This window comes from Colletotrichum costaricense, assembly GCF_030867565.1.
Source record: "Colletotrichum costaricense strain IMI 309622 chromosome Unknown Scaffold_9.1, whole genome shotgun sequence".
Classification (NCBI taxonomy): domain Eukaryota; kingdom Fungi; phylum Ascomycota; class Sordariomycetes; order Glomerellales; family Glomerellaceae; genus Colletotrichum; species Colletotrichum costaricense.
Genome location: NW_026848238.1, coordinates 1,509,538 through 1,524,514, shown reverse-complemented (window position 1 = coordinate 1,524,514; position 14,977 = coordinate 1,509,538). Strand labels below are relative to the sequence as shown.

Here is a 14,977-nt window from a genome sequence, read left to right as displayed (position 1 = left end):
ACTTTTTGAAGGTACACGAGCTCGGGTTCTTTCTTTGAGTCGCAGAACCGCCAACACCTTGCTTTCTTCATCACTCAAAATACTCAGCCAATCCCGTCTACCTAAGAGCTCTTGTGCCCAAGTCCTGAAGGTATCATTACCCTAAGAGTCCCTCTTCATTGATTCACTCATTCATTACAACAGCGATGGCCTGAAAACCCCGGGAAGATGAACCAAAAGCCTCTGGCTTGTTGGACATCTCACCTCGAGGAAGGAACCTTGCCGTTCAGCCAGATCAGTTACATCGCTCTAACCCGGCTCAGGTACGGATACCTCGCCAGACCAGGGTCTGCGAAAGGGGAACATCATGTCCGAGGGTTCGCTTTCATCCGATCAAGCTTCCATTCGGCTCCACGAGTCTATCTCACCAGAAATCTTGTGGCCAAGAGGGCAGCCAACTTTCGTTCTTGTTGTGTTGCAAAGTCTAGACAACATCTCGACTCAGCTTTGCGACAAATCCAGGGGGAGTCGCTCTATGCGCACAGGTACCTCACTAAAGGTATTCATACTGGTCATTGATCACGGCTAAAAGAAAAGGCATTCCAATTTCGGGCTAGCTCATGCACGTTGAATTTGACACTCTTCAGTTTGAAGGCCATCACCTGTGGCTAGCTCCAACGGTCACTGTGGCGCTTTCCCTCCGCATCCTCCTTCTTCTTGCGTTTAATTTCTTTTGTTTCTTTAATGGATCTAACTGTCCTAGAGAGGAGGAGAATAGAAGGAGTCGCCGGCGCAACTTCAAACTCCCCTTAACGTCCCAAAACAGAGAGGGGATGAAATAAGGAAGATCTCCGTCAAGGATGACAACCTCCTCTTGGCTTCGGTCCTATTCCGATTGCCAACATCGCACTGCCCAGCCGGGCCTTGTATCCACGTTGGTTACAAAGTGAACACGGGATGCACCAGTGTTCGGCAACTATTATCACAGTAGAAAGTCTCAGCGAGAGACAGAGACAACAGAGACACGCCGGGCGACCTCGTCTCCAGATCGGTGCCACCCCGGCGCCCTGGCACCCCCCTTTTTCCCCGTACGACCCTCGCTACATTTGGTAACCAAGCCCAGGCAGTTCCAGGACCTGTTCGTTTCACCAACCCGCAATAGGACAGTCGACACCAGGCAACGTCTCAATTCTTAGTCACATTTGAAGAGAAAACCAAGCCGAGATTACCGTGACCATGAGGAAAATCGGAAGATCAATGGCAAGGAGCCAAGTCTGCCAAGACAGTTCGGATACTGCAACAGGCTGACTTTACTCGATACGTTGTGACTTGTGGAACGAACCAACTTCCCTCTCCACCCTTTCTCCCGCAACAACTATCCATGGCAAATCAGGGATGACTTGAGAGAGCGAGTCGGTCGCGCGCATGCCATCCGATTACCTTACACTACTTTGACACACAATCTGATTCATCATGGTCGATTGATTGATAGAATAGATACTTGGTTGTCGCCATATCACCCAACCAAGCTTCACGATCCGATGTGCGGTACCACAAACACGCAAGCTAAACCCATCCAAGACGTGACGAACGTTCGGTAAAAGATACACCCTGGAGTAATACCGAGTATTCTTAATCATCAAAACCTCCACCAAGCCGTCCGCTCTGAGGGGATGGTGGGACCCCGAAGCCCGAGGTTAGCCTGGCCTCGAAACTCAGACGGCCCAGCAAAGATATCTATCATTCGTATCCGACCTGGTTCCGTAACAGAGACGGGCCTCCTTACTCCTGCCTATTCCACACATACTCTCCTTTCCTCTGCCGACCTATATGTCAACGGACAAGCAAATCTAAACCACCGCTCTCGCGGGTAGGAACTTCAGACTTATTGTCCCATGAGCCAAGGTGCAATTTCCTGTGCTGGCTTTCGGTTCTCCCGCTTTTAAGGTTGTCACTATTGACTTGAATGTGTCTTGAGCTTCATCAACCTCGCGAGTGTGGGGGTTCCTGCCTAGCTTCTTTATGTAAGTTTGCGTATCTAGTTGACTAGACAATCCATCGCGATTCCCGGGGAACCGCATATCCTCCCGTAGGCTTCATAGGACACAGTCTCGTGCCTCTTGTCGCTTCATTACATCTTTCCGTGAATAGATCCCTGTCAGGACTTTTGCATTATATGCCACTTCTTGGGCCATCCGCCTTCCTCTCTCCTGACATGAGGGTGTATAAGTATGTATGTACTTCCGGAAGAAGAAATATCAAACCAGACGCCTGCTCATGCAACCTCATAATCGTTTCCGGCGTATGCCGCCGGTTTGGGCTGAATGATCGTACTCCCATCGCCGCATCACCTGTAAACACATCCGAATGGTATCAAACTGACCAAGTAAGCAAAGCCTGCGCGTCTTAACCAAACAAAGTTTCTATCAATTCATCCATGAACGTAAAGGCTAGGTGTGCGCTGAGAAAAGATGTCTTGTTAGCCACGTGACAACCAACGGCAATTCAGCTTTGCACCGACAACTTACTTGAGTCTCGAATTGTTGAAGGTTGCGAACACACGCCGGCTGGCTGCTTGTGCATTCACTCTTCCGACAACGCTTCCTGCTAGGTCGGGTATAAGAGTAGCCAACATCAAGCTGGCTTCCGTCCTCGTCTTCTTCTTCTCTGATGCCGTCCTCGGTTGCTTGTTCTTATTCATTTCACCACCGGGCCACATGCTATCCTTGAGCAGGGCGATGTACTTGATGATGGCATCTTCCTGTACAAGCATCTTGACATTGTCTCGAACCTTGCGCTCGATTGTGCCGCCCAGTAGCTGTTGAAGGACAACAACCACAGCACGCCCTCGAAGCCAGTTGTTTCCTCGGTTGAGTTCAAAGACTTCTAAGAAGATGTCGCATATAGGCTTGATGAAAGACTCTAGCTCCTTGTTCTCGAAAGCGTTCAGTTCAGCCTCGGCCTCAGCAGCGCTGACACCATCCTCGTTAACAGGTAGTGGCATAGCGTTCAGCTGGTTAGTGGCTGCTGCGATGAGATTCTGACCAGCCACAGACAATTGATCCAAGACAGGAATGTTGCCGAGGATGTCTTCCATTCCATCCGTAACGGAGTCGTAGAACCTTGTGATCATGTCTTTCTTGTCCTCGCGATCCACAAGATCTTGGCCTTGCGCTATCACACTTTGCGACAAGAATGCTCGCAGATCTCGACTCCTGCACGCCTCTGGAAGCTGAAGGAGATCTCGGAGATACTTCTCAAGGGCCGTCCGTCGTTTGCGTAGAAATTCACTCTGGAACTTCATAACCATCCTTCGCCTGGGAAATTCTAAGTTCCGAACAGAAGGATATCTTGAGCGAAGTCTCTGATGCAGATCGTGAAACTCGCTATACCGGCGAGTAACCATCCATGTCGCGGCTGGCATCTTCTCGCCAGCATCTCTTTGCACCTCGATCACATACAGGGCAAATTCCCTTCCATCGTCTTCCTTGCCGACTTGGATGGCCTTGATCTTGATCGTTGACCGCCCATACAAGCTGTTGTCGCTTTCTTGAACAACGTACTGTTGCCTTTGAAGTTCTTTGCGACGGATCTCACGTTGCAGACTTGCCTTGGACTTCCGCAGGATACGAAGCTCAGCCGTGTTGTTCGTGAGGTCCGCCTTCTTTGTTAGTGACTCGACAATAGCATCTTGTGCTATGAGGCGGTCAATATCATTGGACAACGCCGTGATAGCTTCTGCTAGCCCGAGGTCACCAGGGGCTGCCTCCTGGATTTCGTCCTCAACATCGCCTTTTGTTTCTTCCTCTGGATCGTCTCGTTCGTCAGAAAGGTACTTCTCCTCATCACCAAAAAGATCGTCATCTACAAACACTCCAATGCGAGATGCCGCACTAACGAGGCCAAGAGATGCAAGGCTTGGTTTGTCAGTTTCCTTGGAGGAAGCTGCAGGTCTTGACATTTCAAGTGATCCACGAAGGGATTCGTTATCTCCAGAAAATAAACTTGACCTGTCGACTTGATCATCCGCCCCAAACAATGATTCTCGAAACTCTTCAGCCGTTTGCGGCCGATTGTCCTCCATTATGTTGTTCAGAGCTTCTTCCATTGCTTGTACCACGTTCGTATCTGGCACAGGAGGCTTGCCTGCGTCCTGGTCAAGACTAGCGACCGAGTCCATCATGCCCTCCTGATCGAAATCGTCGTCGTCAAATAGCGGGGTTGAAACATCTTCCTCGAAAGAACGACGTTGCTTAGAGAGCGATTCAGAACCGTTCCCGTTTAGAGCGAGACTGGCCAAATCCGATGCAGAACCAGCTCGCCTTGACAGCGGTCGTGTTAACCTTGGGGCTATACGGGTGACAGGACTGGGCTTGAATTGGAAGGAATGAGAGCTTCGATGCGTCGGTGGGTGTGCTGGAGTAGACGCTGACGGCTCTGCAACGGGTAGTGCTGCACTTTTCGCCGACGCTTCTTGTGAGGCTAAACACTTGTAGAATAGATCAGACTTCTTGAAGGCCTGGAAGAATTGGGCTTGCATCGCGTCCAAGACAGCTGTCTGGGCCCTCAGGATTGCTCTGCGAGCCCTGTAGTACTGCTCGGGAGTGGCTATCTTGCCGGCGTTCAGGAAAGCGCGCACCTCATCTTGGGAGGCTTTCGAGACCTTCAGTTCGGGTTTGGATAGATATGCGTGGTCAATCTGGCCCAAATCCTCACGGTCAGAACTGGTCCACATTGGTAGATTGGACGGTAGATGCTCGTCATCTTGGCCCTCATCCTCCAAAGGATTGCGAAAGCCATCAACAACCAGCCAAAATTGGACCAGAGGCATCATGTGGTGACGATCCATGAACTCCATGAAATAGGACAAGCCTGATGCATCTCGGAGCAGGTCAACAAGAGATGCATGCTCTAGCTTGGAGGGTGCCTGAGGAACACCGGAAGGGCGGGCGGGCAAAGTCGCGGAGGACTGTCGACTTCCACCGGCAGCAAGAAGCTGGACGCGTTCATCCAGTAATCGCTTGCCCATTTCTAGTCGTCTGAGGTAGACCTGATCCTGATTTTCCTCCAAGGAATCCCGCTTCAACTGGCTCGCGACCTCGCTCCGTAGCCGCCTTGCATCCGAGAGATTGCCGACTTTCCGTATAGCGCGGATGAACTTCTCAAACTTTCTCTCACTATCGGTGGGCGAGAGACGGGGTATAATGGCAGCCTTGCCTGATCTCGGTGCTGGAGAAGCATGTTGATCCAACGCCGCCCTGAGCTTCCGGACTGTCGACCGATCTTGCAACATCGAACGCCCGTAGTTTTCCATAACTTGATTCCAGGTGTCCGGCTCGGCTAGGATTTGCATTACGGGAAATAGCACAGCGCAGGCGACGATCTCTCGGATGATGCTCGAGACGGCTCGACTGGCAAGCATGTTTGGCGGTAGGACTTTTGGCAGAATTCCAGACACCATCTTTCGTAAATAATCTTGCTGCACGAGCTTTGTGTCGGGGAATGACAACGAAGCTGCGGGATGGAGCTTCCCATCCTTGTATTTAGAGGCAATTGCGAGGTCCAGCTCCTCCGATTCCGTCACCGATCGATTGAGTTTCTTCCCTCGAACAGCTCGCTCGGCCTCGTAGAAATCGCGGAAATGGGCGTTGAGCATCGGTACGATTCGAGTGGTGACGATGTCGACGAGGTCAAGCTCCAAGAGGCGCTCTCGAATGTTGATGAGGGCATCGCGCACAGCTTTATCGACCTCGTTGGAGAAGACTGGGTTCTTGCTGATGTTGGAATACCACGAGCTGACAAAATCCCGTATGATGAGTTCGAGGAGGTCGTCGAGGGCTTTGGATATGCGTTTGGAGTTCGGGTCGAGAGCGACTTTCGTATAAGCCTGTCTTGTTTGAAGGCTTGAGACCTGTCGGGCCCAGGCCTTGGGTGCGAGGAATGCAGGGCCATTTGGTCGCGGGGATCGGTGTCGCAAACCGTGTCCGAAGCCGCGCGACGTAACGAGGACGAGGGCGAGAAAGGCGACAACGGTCAAGATGACCCCTCCAACCAAGGCGTATCCTACCCATCTCAAGACCGGGACCCAGCTAACAGCATAGCCCCAGGCTATGAAGCATGTGACGGCGGCAAGGATCAGTTCTCTTCCTTGCAAGGCCATATCCAGATCGGTTGTGAAGGGCGATAGGCTGTCGCTACATCGTACGTCGTCGATAACTGCGGTACTTTCGGGAGCTGCTGGGTTGGGAGATCTGGAGGAGAAGAAGAATAGGTCGGCTTGGCTGGGCCTTATCGATTTCAGGGGACGTGAAGGTGCGGGTCGAGAGACACGTGTGGATGGTGGATGGCGGATGATGTTGAGGTGTGACCGTTGGACGCTTGTTCCCGGTGCTTGCAAGGTGAGGGAGCACCTAGGCGTGTACCTCGGTGAAGTGTACCTGACCTCACCGTACTTACGTGCACATTACCTCAATTTGGGAGGTACCGTTTGTACTCTGCATAGCAGGTACAGCAGGGTACCTAGGCACTGACCTCAGAATACTAGCGGCTTTTGCAATACTCTTACCGTTGCTGCAGGCGCGCAGCAGGGTTGGGTGCATGAGGTGAGTCTCGGTGGGGCCCTGCCACTTGAGGTACCTCCGTATGCTTAAAATGCGCTTGCCTTTCACCGGAAAGCTACCATTAGGGCATGAGTTGCGTCGAGAATAGAGTTGGATGTATGTAACTATGCGGACTTTTTTGCTAGTGCATGAAGCTATAGCGGTGAAAAGCCCATGGGACTGAACGTATTGTAAATAGCCTCGACCATCGTCGGGCTGGCATGTACGATAGTAAGAGTTAAACATAAAGTGGCCTGTCAACGGCCTCTGACATACGTATTTTGAAGTTCAGTATTCCATCAAGACCAGGGCACAACATAGTCATCTCTGTGAATCTACGACAAGAGGAAAGGGGTATTATTTGAACTTTTTCGAGCCTCAGCACCGGAGTCTCTCTTCCCAGAGAGCCATGCCGCCATCACTCTGGTCAAGTCCTTGCCATTCACCATGGAGGATCTTCCAGCCTGCGGAAAAGCGCAATGTGCTTCTGGCCCTGATTCCGCGTCACCTTCTTGCTCTCCTCCGTCTCGGACGCCATCACCTTGACACACTCGTCCGCCTCCTGTTCTTCCTCGGACACACGCTCGAATGCAGGATGGGCATTGAAGTGGCCCACCATCCACTGATGCAAGGGTTCGACGTCTGTAATGGTGTACACGATGCCTCCTGGGCGCAGCGCAAAGGCGTATTCGGAGTTGAGCGTCGTTGATACGATTCTGGCCTTGTGTTTCCGTGCCTTGAAGTGCGGGTCGGGGAAGCAGATGAAGATCTTGGAGAGCTGTGCCTTTTTGAAAAAGTTGGGGAGAAACTTCATGCTGTTGGCTCGGAGGCAGCTGATGTTCTGGTACCCGCCAGTCTCCTGATTCTGAACTCTGAGGGCCTTGATGCGCTCCTGGACATATTCGGTAACCGAAGTGCGGATCTCGAGGCCTGCAGAGGGAAGAAGGGTCAGCACACTCACCGGTTGCGAGCTTAGAGAGTCCACCTACCGAGAATGAGGGTCTCTGGGAGGATCGGTGACAGAGCTACGGTCAAGCCTCCGAAGCCGCAGCCAATGTCAACAACCTCCACATCCTTCGTTAGACTGCGCGTTTTCGGCTTCGAGGCATCCAGGGTCATGGATTCCGTGACTGTAGGATCGGTGGAGGGAGTCTCATCGTTGGCTGCGAAGGCGGGATAGTACTGCGTCCAGTTCATGGAGTCTGGACTGGCCGGGCTTTATTTGGGACGGTGACAGTTAGCGAGAGAGTAGAGATCAGAGGGCGGCATGACCATTGAGACTCAACTAGACTAATTGATGGTCCGAGAAAGGGTTTGCATGGGCGCGTTGGCGGTAGAACTTCTTTTTGGGCAGTTCAGCCACGCCATCTTGGTTGCGCGCATTGCGATACTCCTCCCTCTTTGTGGTTTTGTTTTTCTTTTCCGGTCTACTCATGGCCAGTCGCTGGTCGAATCCGATCAATTACCTATGAAAAGAGCCTTAGAGAATGATTAGACACGTTCAAGCTGTCTTCGGGCAGAGAGACGGCTTGGGTGGGGAGTCGTCTGGTATGCGCTCAAAGTGAATATTTGGCCGCCTGAAAATCAAAAAGTTGCGATGGGAGCGGGCGGTGATGCATGGCGGGGGACGATGAAAGCTGCCGATTGGGCAGGCGGTGAAAATCGACACTCGACCTCCCCCGTGAACCTCAGGGTATCGGTACCTGAGTGATAAGCGATAAGAGCTGAAGGCCCGCCCGACGCACCCGTGCCCGCTGCGGGTTCCTGGCTGCGTCACTCGTTCCGGGTGATCAGCCACCCGCCAGTGTACCTTACAACCTAGTTAAGGTATGTTTTCCAACGCTGAAGAGGGGCCGAGGGCGCCCCTTTTGCCATCCAGAACACGACGGGAGGGTTTCCTAGATACAGGTGTAGGATATATCAGTGATGGACTTGTGAGAGAACAGAAAAGGCTCAGAAGGGAGCGGGGTGACTAAACTACCTTGGCCTTAAGGCATGGGAAGACATATAATATAGCCCCAGCTTCCATCGAATGGAAAGAGGGGGGGGGGGGGCACTCTCGGAAGATTACCAAAATGCCTTGTCACTTACAGAGTGGGAAAGTCGTTGCACCGTGGCCGCTTGATCTGAACTAAACACTAAAACGTGACGGAGGCGTCGGTCGGCCATCCCATGCTCTCTCCGCGCATCCTCATAAGCATCTATATCAATGCCTCCCTTTGCCTGATTATCCACCTCGGCACCCAACACCTGACTGTCTCACGACTGGCCCGCCCAAGAACATGGCCGATGGGAATATTTATTAACATAGAGACCCCCCAATTGCATCCCTCGGCGCAAAGGGTCCAACATCCCCAGCAACAACCCTCTACCTGATTGCTCAATCACGTCTCGTCATACCACTCTCAACATCCCTTTCGCTACCTGCCGTCAGACTACCTTAGATTTCTGCCGTTACACGCGCGACTGCACCAACCGGCCATTGCGATTCAAGAACACCCCGCCGCATTACTCCCTCCCGTCATTCTCCCATCATCGTCATCTTTCTTCAATCAATACCAATCTAAATAGCCAACGGCCCTCGCCGTTGCTCCCGCAATCCCCTGATGAATACTCACGCGCAAACCGTCTCGTGGTACGACACCATGATGACCTACTCATTACTACACTCCGACTATCCTACCATTGTCAGATACATTTCAGGCGCCTTTGTAAGCCCAGTAAAATTCATCCCAGCCGCCGCGTCGCTAACACTCCTTCAATAGATCGCACTGGGATTCTGCTTCTTTGGCCCTATCCTCCTCCTGATCGGTGTAGACATCGCTATCTACACCTATAGAATATGTTGGAGCCGTCCATGGAACCAAAACCAAAATCAGACGTCTTCGCGCGAGCCGAGGCACCTGTCGCAACCGCAAAAGGCACAACCGCCGCCACCACTGGAAGCCTCGGGTGGAACGACGGCCGTCCCTTCGACAGTGACAGATTCAGCGCGGAAACGTATACAGCATCCGAGCGAGTCCGGGACCGGGCACAGCTCATTTTCTAGGTAGAGCGAATGCGAGGTTATGATCAAGGGGCTGTGCTTTGAACGCAAGGTTTTTGCGAGAGACTAGAGCAGTAGCTCAATGGGCGTATAGGTCACGGTTGCGTAATGAGCTGCGAAAAGCGTTTCTCTCCTTATCCAGCGTTTTGTTTTTCTTCTTTCCAATGTGTTTACTTTATCGGGCTCCCAATCGTATCTGGGCGGTTCTCATGATTGAAGGGGAGGCTCGCTTCTCGTCTCGTTTGTTGAGGTTCCCTCATGAATGGGATGTCATAAATATTTACTATGAAGCCACAGGGGCAGCAGACACGAGTACTAATACGGAAAGCTACCTTCCTCTTGCATGGAATTTCGGGGTGCCATAAGATTCCAACTTCCGTAAACAGAACTTACGGGAAATAGCAATGTTTCCAAGGAATACGCGTAGTGGACGGTTTCAAAGTATTTGAAGACATCATTTCTAGGGTACCTGGAGCTCTGTTCTAGGGTACCTGTGGCGGTTTAAATTCTGTTTCTTGCTTTGAGGTAGCACCTTGGTGTCGCCTGCCCGACGTCCCTGCTATTCCGATAACGATAAGGGACTTTGGGGTGGGATTTCCACAGCGCTCACTGCGCACGCATGCGTCCAGGCAAGATCCTCCCACCTACACCACCTCCTCGACGAACGCCACCATTGTACACAGCGACGTCAAACACAGCAAGCATTCCTTTGGATTTCTGGTCAACCCGAGTGATACTCTCGGAGCACACCAAGATGCAGCACACCAAGACCCCGCAAGATCCAAACCTCTACGGTCAACCGCCGCCCAAGAAGCGCAAAAACGACACGGCCCTCGGCAGCTCGCTCGACTTCACAGCCCAACTCACCTCCCTCATGTCGGCCACGCCCTCCTCAGCACCCTCCGCACCAGCACGGCCTCGACCCTCCAAGGCACGATCCAGCCTCTTTGGCGGGAAAGGAAGAGATAACGACAGGCAGAAAAAGAAATCCGCAGACGCAGCTAGCAGCAGCAACAAGTTGAACCTAAAAGACCCGCTCGGCACGGAAGAAGAAACGTCAAACCTCGCCAGCGCACGGCGCAAGATGGAAGAGAAGGCACGCCTCTACGCAGCCATGAAGCGGGGCGACTACGTCCCCAAGGAGAACGAGGCGGCGCCCCTCATCGACTTTGACCGAAAATGGGCCGAATCCGAGGACAAGAAGAACGGCCGCCGGGAGGATGCGAGCTCAAGCGGCTCCGACGATAACGAGTCCGACGGCGACGGCAACGACGAGGACAACACAATCATAGAATACGAAGACGAATTCGGCCGTCTCCGCCGCGGCACAAAAGCAGACAAGGAACGCCTCGAGCGCCAGCGCCGGCGCGGCCTCCTCGGCGCCGAAGAGCTCGAACGCATGTCGGCCCGCCCCGCGGCCCCGGCCAAGCTGCTGTACGGCGACGCCATCCAGACCATGGCCTTCAACCCGGAGGACCCCGAAAAGATGGCCGAGCTGGCCAAGAAGCGGGACCGCAGCGCCACGCCGCCCGAGGCCAGGCACTACGACGCCGACAGCGAGATCCGCACAAAGGGCACGGGCTTTTACAAGTTTAGCAAGGACGAGGAGACGAGGCAAAAGGAGTTTCAGGGGCTCGAAGAAGAAAGAGTGCGGACGGAGGCGGCGAGGAAGGAGAGGGAGGAGAAGAAGGAGGCGAGGCGCAAGGAGATTGAGCAGCGGCGGAAAGAGGTCGAGGCCAGGAGAGCCAAGAAGATGGCTGAGAACTTTTTGGACGGGCTGGCCGCCGACATGAAGGAAGAGTGACGGTTGAGGAAGGCGGTGATTTGAAAATGATACCCAGTAGGCAGCACATTTGCATTATGAGAGCAAGGCCGTTTTGCCATACAATGTGGTTTCTTTCACGTGTGACTTTGAATTCCTCTATGCCTACCGCTCTACACATAACACTACGACTAAGATAGGAAGACTTGCAACATGAATAAATCTCTTTAGGTAAGTGTGTGGCCTACTCTGAGAGGAATCGGCAGGCTATATAAGTAAACCTTTCTGCCGTCCTACAAGTGGCTTTTTGGGGGCATCTTTGCCCATCCATAGGTATTTGCCAAATATGTATACAATCGCCTGCCTAATTGCGCCTACTGAATGACGCCCATAGATGCTCATCCATATCTCAATTGACGCCCCCAAACAAAAGAAGTCAACAGCCGCATTAACGAACACAGACTGTTGACGCAAAAATGGTGTGTGGTACATTAATCCGTACAGTAAATCATGGTTGTGGTAGTGACTTTGTCCGTCATGGTCAAAATGGGTGTTATGTGAACCACCATATACATCCACAGTCGCTAAGTTGACTTGTCCTTGATGGCCGGTCTCGAGGTGATACCAAGAGGCTGTCTTCGTGTATCCAACGTTTGCTCGAGTCTGCAATTGCTACCGTTTGCCGGTTTTCCATGATCATGACCTCAATTGGCTGGCCCTGATCGTCTAGTACGGGCACGGTGTTCTGGCCGTCATCGCAGACTTCGACTTGTCGGCAGTAGGCATTTTTCGTTTGGTCGAGCGAAACACGTCGCTCTTCAAATTTGATGACCTGAGGGTAAGGTGGTGGTGGGGCACGGCGTGGCCTATCAGTCGGGATTGGACTTGATTGGGGAGACTGGGTTTGCAAGCCGCGGACTAGAAACTGCGTCGTTGTTGAAGGAGGGAATGTTGCTGCCGCCGGAGGCCTGGACGTCGTAGTAGAAGGCTTTCTTTGATAGCTGTTGTTCTGGGCAGGGTAGACGAAGACTTCGAGAAGGGTTCCGGGCCAAGTACAGATCCAAGGCCGATCGCCGGCCTGTGCTCCTTTGACCCCTTTCCTACTGAATTCAGACATACCAGGCGGTGGTCCATCCCATGATCCGCCTCGTTTGGACTGTGGCTGTTGCTTCTTGGGGGTTGAGACGACGCCAGGGAACCTATCCTCAGGTACGACCACGGTCTTGTTGTATGTCATCTGGGCGAACCATGCGGCGCCGCGGCCTTGTTCTGAGGTGTCATTGACAAGACGCATCTTTAGAGGATCCATGATCAGTGGTGGTTGAGTACCCCACGAGAACATGTTGATCCTAGAGTTATCGTCATGATCGCTGTCATTGAAAGTAGTAAGTTTTAAGGTGTAATCAGATATAGGTAGTTCATTGGCGATTCTGGAGACGCCCATGACGTAGCTGGTAAAAGGAATGTTGCAGGTCCAGGCTTGGGCTTGCGTTGTGTCGTTGAAACAAGTACTTGGTGCCTGGCTTGCAATGAGAGGCGGCAGACCGAAGGTACCAATCTCCATTGGTGGAAGATCCGGTGGAAGAGTAGCAAGGGGCTTCACATCAACCGTGGCTGTTGGGATGACCACTGGTATAGGCTCATCGTCCTGATGCTTGCCGGGCGGCTTTTTATGCTTGGCGAAGAATGTTCCGATGACAGCACCGAGAATAATACCCCTAGATATGGTTAGTGACATCAAACAGAGAAGGGAAGAATTTTATATCAACTCACATCATCACCAGTCCAACTGCCAACAAGCAGATAGCCCAGTAAGGAACGACACCAAACAACCTCTTCTTTGCCCTCTTCTGCCATTTGCGGTCGGACGCGTTTTCGCCCTTCTCGGCGTAGGACTCGGCAGCGGTGTTGATCTCGTGTTGGCTAGCAGTCTCATCATTCAGCGTCCGAGAAGATGTCCGGGATGGCGATGAAAGACGTAAATCCTCTCGTGACTCAAACTCGGGGTTGCGTGTCGCAAGTCCGATGCCGCCAGCGCCAGCAGGAATGGCGGGTACCGTTGCAGTCATGACAGTGACGGCAGTTTGTTGTGCCGGAGGTTGTTGTGCCGGAGGTTGTTGCTGCTCTGGCTGCCGTTGTTGCTCTGGTTGAGATTGGACCGGAGGCGTCGATGATTGTGGTTGTTCACCAGGCTGTTTCCTTGTATAGGCCTGCTCGGGATACCGAGTGTAGGGCGGAAGCTCTTCGGTATGGCCCAATGGTCCGATCAGGTCAGCAGCTTCCTCTCCATCTGGTCCAATGCGGCGGTGATATCCATCGGAGCGACCAGCAAATCCCACGGGGATGCTGTCACCATCGTTCGTGTCGGGGGTTACGGTGTTTTGCGTGTAGAGTGTATATGGGTGTGTCGGTCCGCGAGGCCCGGCGTATGATCTTTCAGACATGCGAGCGGTGTTTGACGTCGCGACACTGTTGGTACGTTGCGGGTACATTTGGTACGGGAAGGACGGTCCAGATGGTCCCTCGTAGGGGCTCTCGGACCTAATTATTGGCGAATCGCTCGAGGCACTGGAGACACGAGACATTGGGGCGCCGTTGGATTGGGATTGAGACGTCGAGCCATCGTGACGGAGGGCTAGCGGATCGTGGGAACGAGGAGGTTTTGAAATGCTGGAAGGTCGGGGTGGTGTGACGCGCTGAGGCACGGGAGATTCTCGTGACACAACCGCCGAGCCAGTCGAAGGGTTGGTTATCGAGTTGATGGGTTGATGGGAAGCAGAGACGTTGGCTGGGCGAAAGCCGTCCGAGATGCCCATTGCGGCTAGGTCGTAGTCATCATCGTCGGCGGTCAAAGAAGCCCTCACTGACATCCTGAGGGAAGCCCTCCGCTCGTTGCCTGCCTTGTCGTGGAATGGATCCATGGTGATGGTGATTCGATGGTCGGGTTTCGATGTCGACGAGGAGCTGCGGCCTGTTGAGAGTGTGGTGGCACCAAGTTCACAACATGGGCGTCCGCCGCTGACCCCGTAGGCCCAAATCCAGATCCAGTCCCGGCCTCAACCCGCGGTTGCCTGCGTCGTTAACCCTCTGCCGATTGTGCCGCGCTCCGAACCAGTCGTCGCCCAAGATAGTCGAAAAGAATCGATCGAGTGAGTCGACAGGATTGTGATTACGAGGTTGTCGGGATTTTGGTGGTGAGTGGTGGGCAGGTGTGGAATCAGTAGTGTGCAAGAAAGAGAGGCAGGGCGTGGGTAGTTGGGTCGTGGAGGAGAAAGAGAGGGATAGGCGTAGGACAGGGCGAAAGAGGGAGTGAGCAGGAGAGTGCGGGTGCGGGAGGGTAATACCAGACAAGGTTGGACGATTCAGGAACAGTTTGGGTTTGGGGTCCGACACGAAGCGTCCGGGACGTTGATTGGTGGGAGGCCAGGGGTTCCTCTTTTTTCCCTTCTCTACCGGCTGCGGAGGCAGGATACCCAGGGGCCGTATTCAGAAGCGAGAGAAGCCAACCCGTTGGAGACTTTCCTGCTGGAACCAAGAAACGACCGGGGCTCCCTTGACGGTGGAGAGGAAGTGGTACTACTTATGGGTACC

At 53.1% G+C, this 14,977-nt stretch overlaps 5 protein-coding genes across 5 annotated transcripts; 2 read left to right on the top strand and 3 right to left on the bottom strand.

Moving 5' to 3' along the window:
* Window positions 1-2,503: 2,503 nt before the first annotated feature.
* On the bottom strand, window positions 2,504-6,139 carry CCOS01_09338 (uncharacterized protein; the record flags this gene model as incomplete). The annotated part of the gene is made up of 1 exon (XM_060457497.1): window positions 2,504-6,139. One exon carries the CDS (start codon window positions 6,137-6,139, stop codon window positions 2,504-2,506), a length of 3,636 nt encoding a protein of 1,211 aa, XP_060312197.1.
* An 881-nt stretch (window positions 6,140-7,020) lies between these two features.
* On the bottom strand, window positions 7,021-7,775 carry CCOS01_09337 (tRNA (guanine-N(7)-)-methyltransferase; the record flags this gene model as incomplete). Its single annotated transcript, XM_060457496.1, has 2 exons — window positions 7,021-7,508; window positions 7,568-7,775. 2 exons carry the CDS (start codon window positions 7,773-7,775, stop codon window positions 7,021-7,023), a joined length of 696 nt encoding a protein of 231 aa, XP_060312196.1.
* A 1,448-nt stretch (window positions 7,776-9,223) lies between these two features.
* Window positions 9,224-9,694, top strand: CCOS01_09336 (uncharacterized protein; the record flags this gene model as incomplete). Its single annotated transcript, XM_060457495.1, has 3 exons — window positions 9,224-9,289; window positions 9,344-9,556; window positions 9,632-9,694. 3 exons carry the CDS (start codon window positions 9,224-9,226, stop codon window positions 9,692-9,694), a joined length of 342 nt encoding a protein of 113 aa, XP_060312195.1.
* A 549-nt stretch (window positions 9,695-10,243) lies between these two features.
* CCOS01_09335 (uncharacterized protein) lies at window positions 10,244-11,428 on the top strand (the record flags this gene model as incomplete). The annotated part of the gene is made up of 1 exon (XM_060457494.1): window positions 10,244-11,428. One exon carries the CDS (start codon window positions 10,244-10,246, stop codon window positions 11,426-11,428), a length of 1,185 nt encoding a protein of 394 aa, XP_060312194.1.
* Window positions 11,429-11,939: 511 nt separating this feature from the next.
* CCOS01_09334 (uncharacterized protein) lies at window positions 11,940-14,406 on the bottom strand (the record flags this gene model as incomplete). The annotated part of the gene is made up of 2 exons (XM_060457493.1): window positions 11,940-13,104; window positions 13,160-14,406. Coding segments are annotated over 2 exons (2,412 nt in total), but the record flags the coding sequence as incomplete, so codon positions are not given.
* Between the last annotated feature and the right edge of the window lie 571 nt (window positions 14,407-14,977).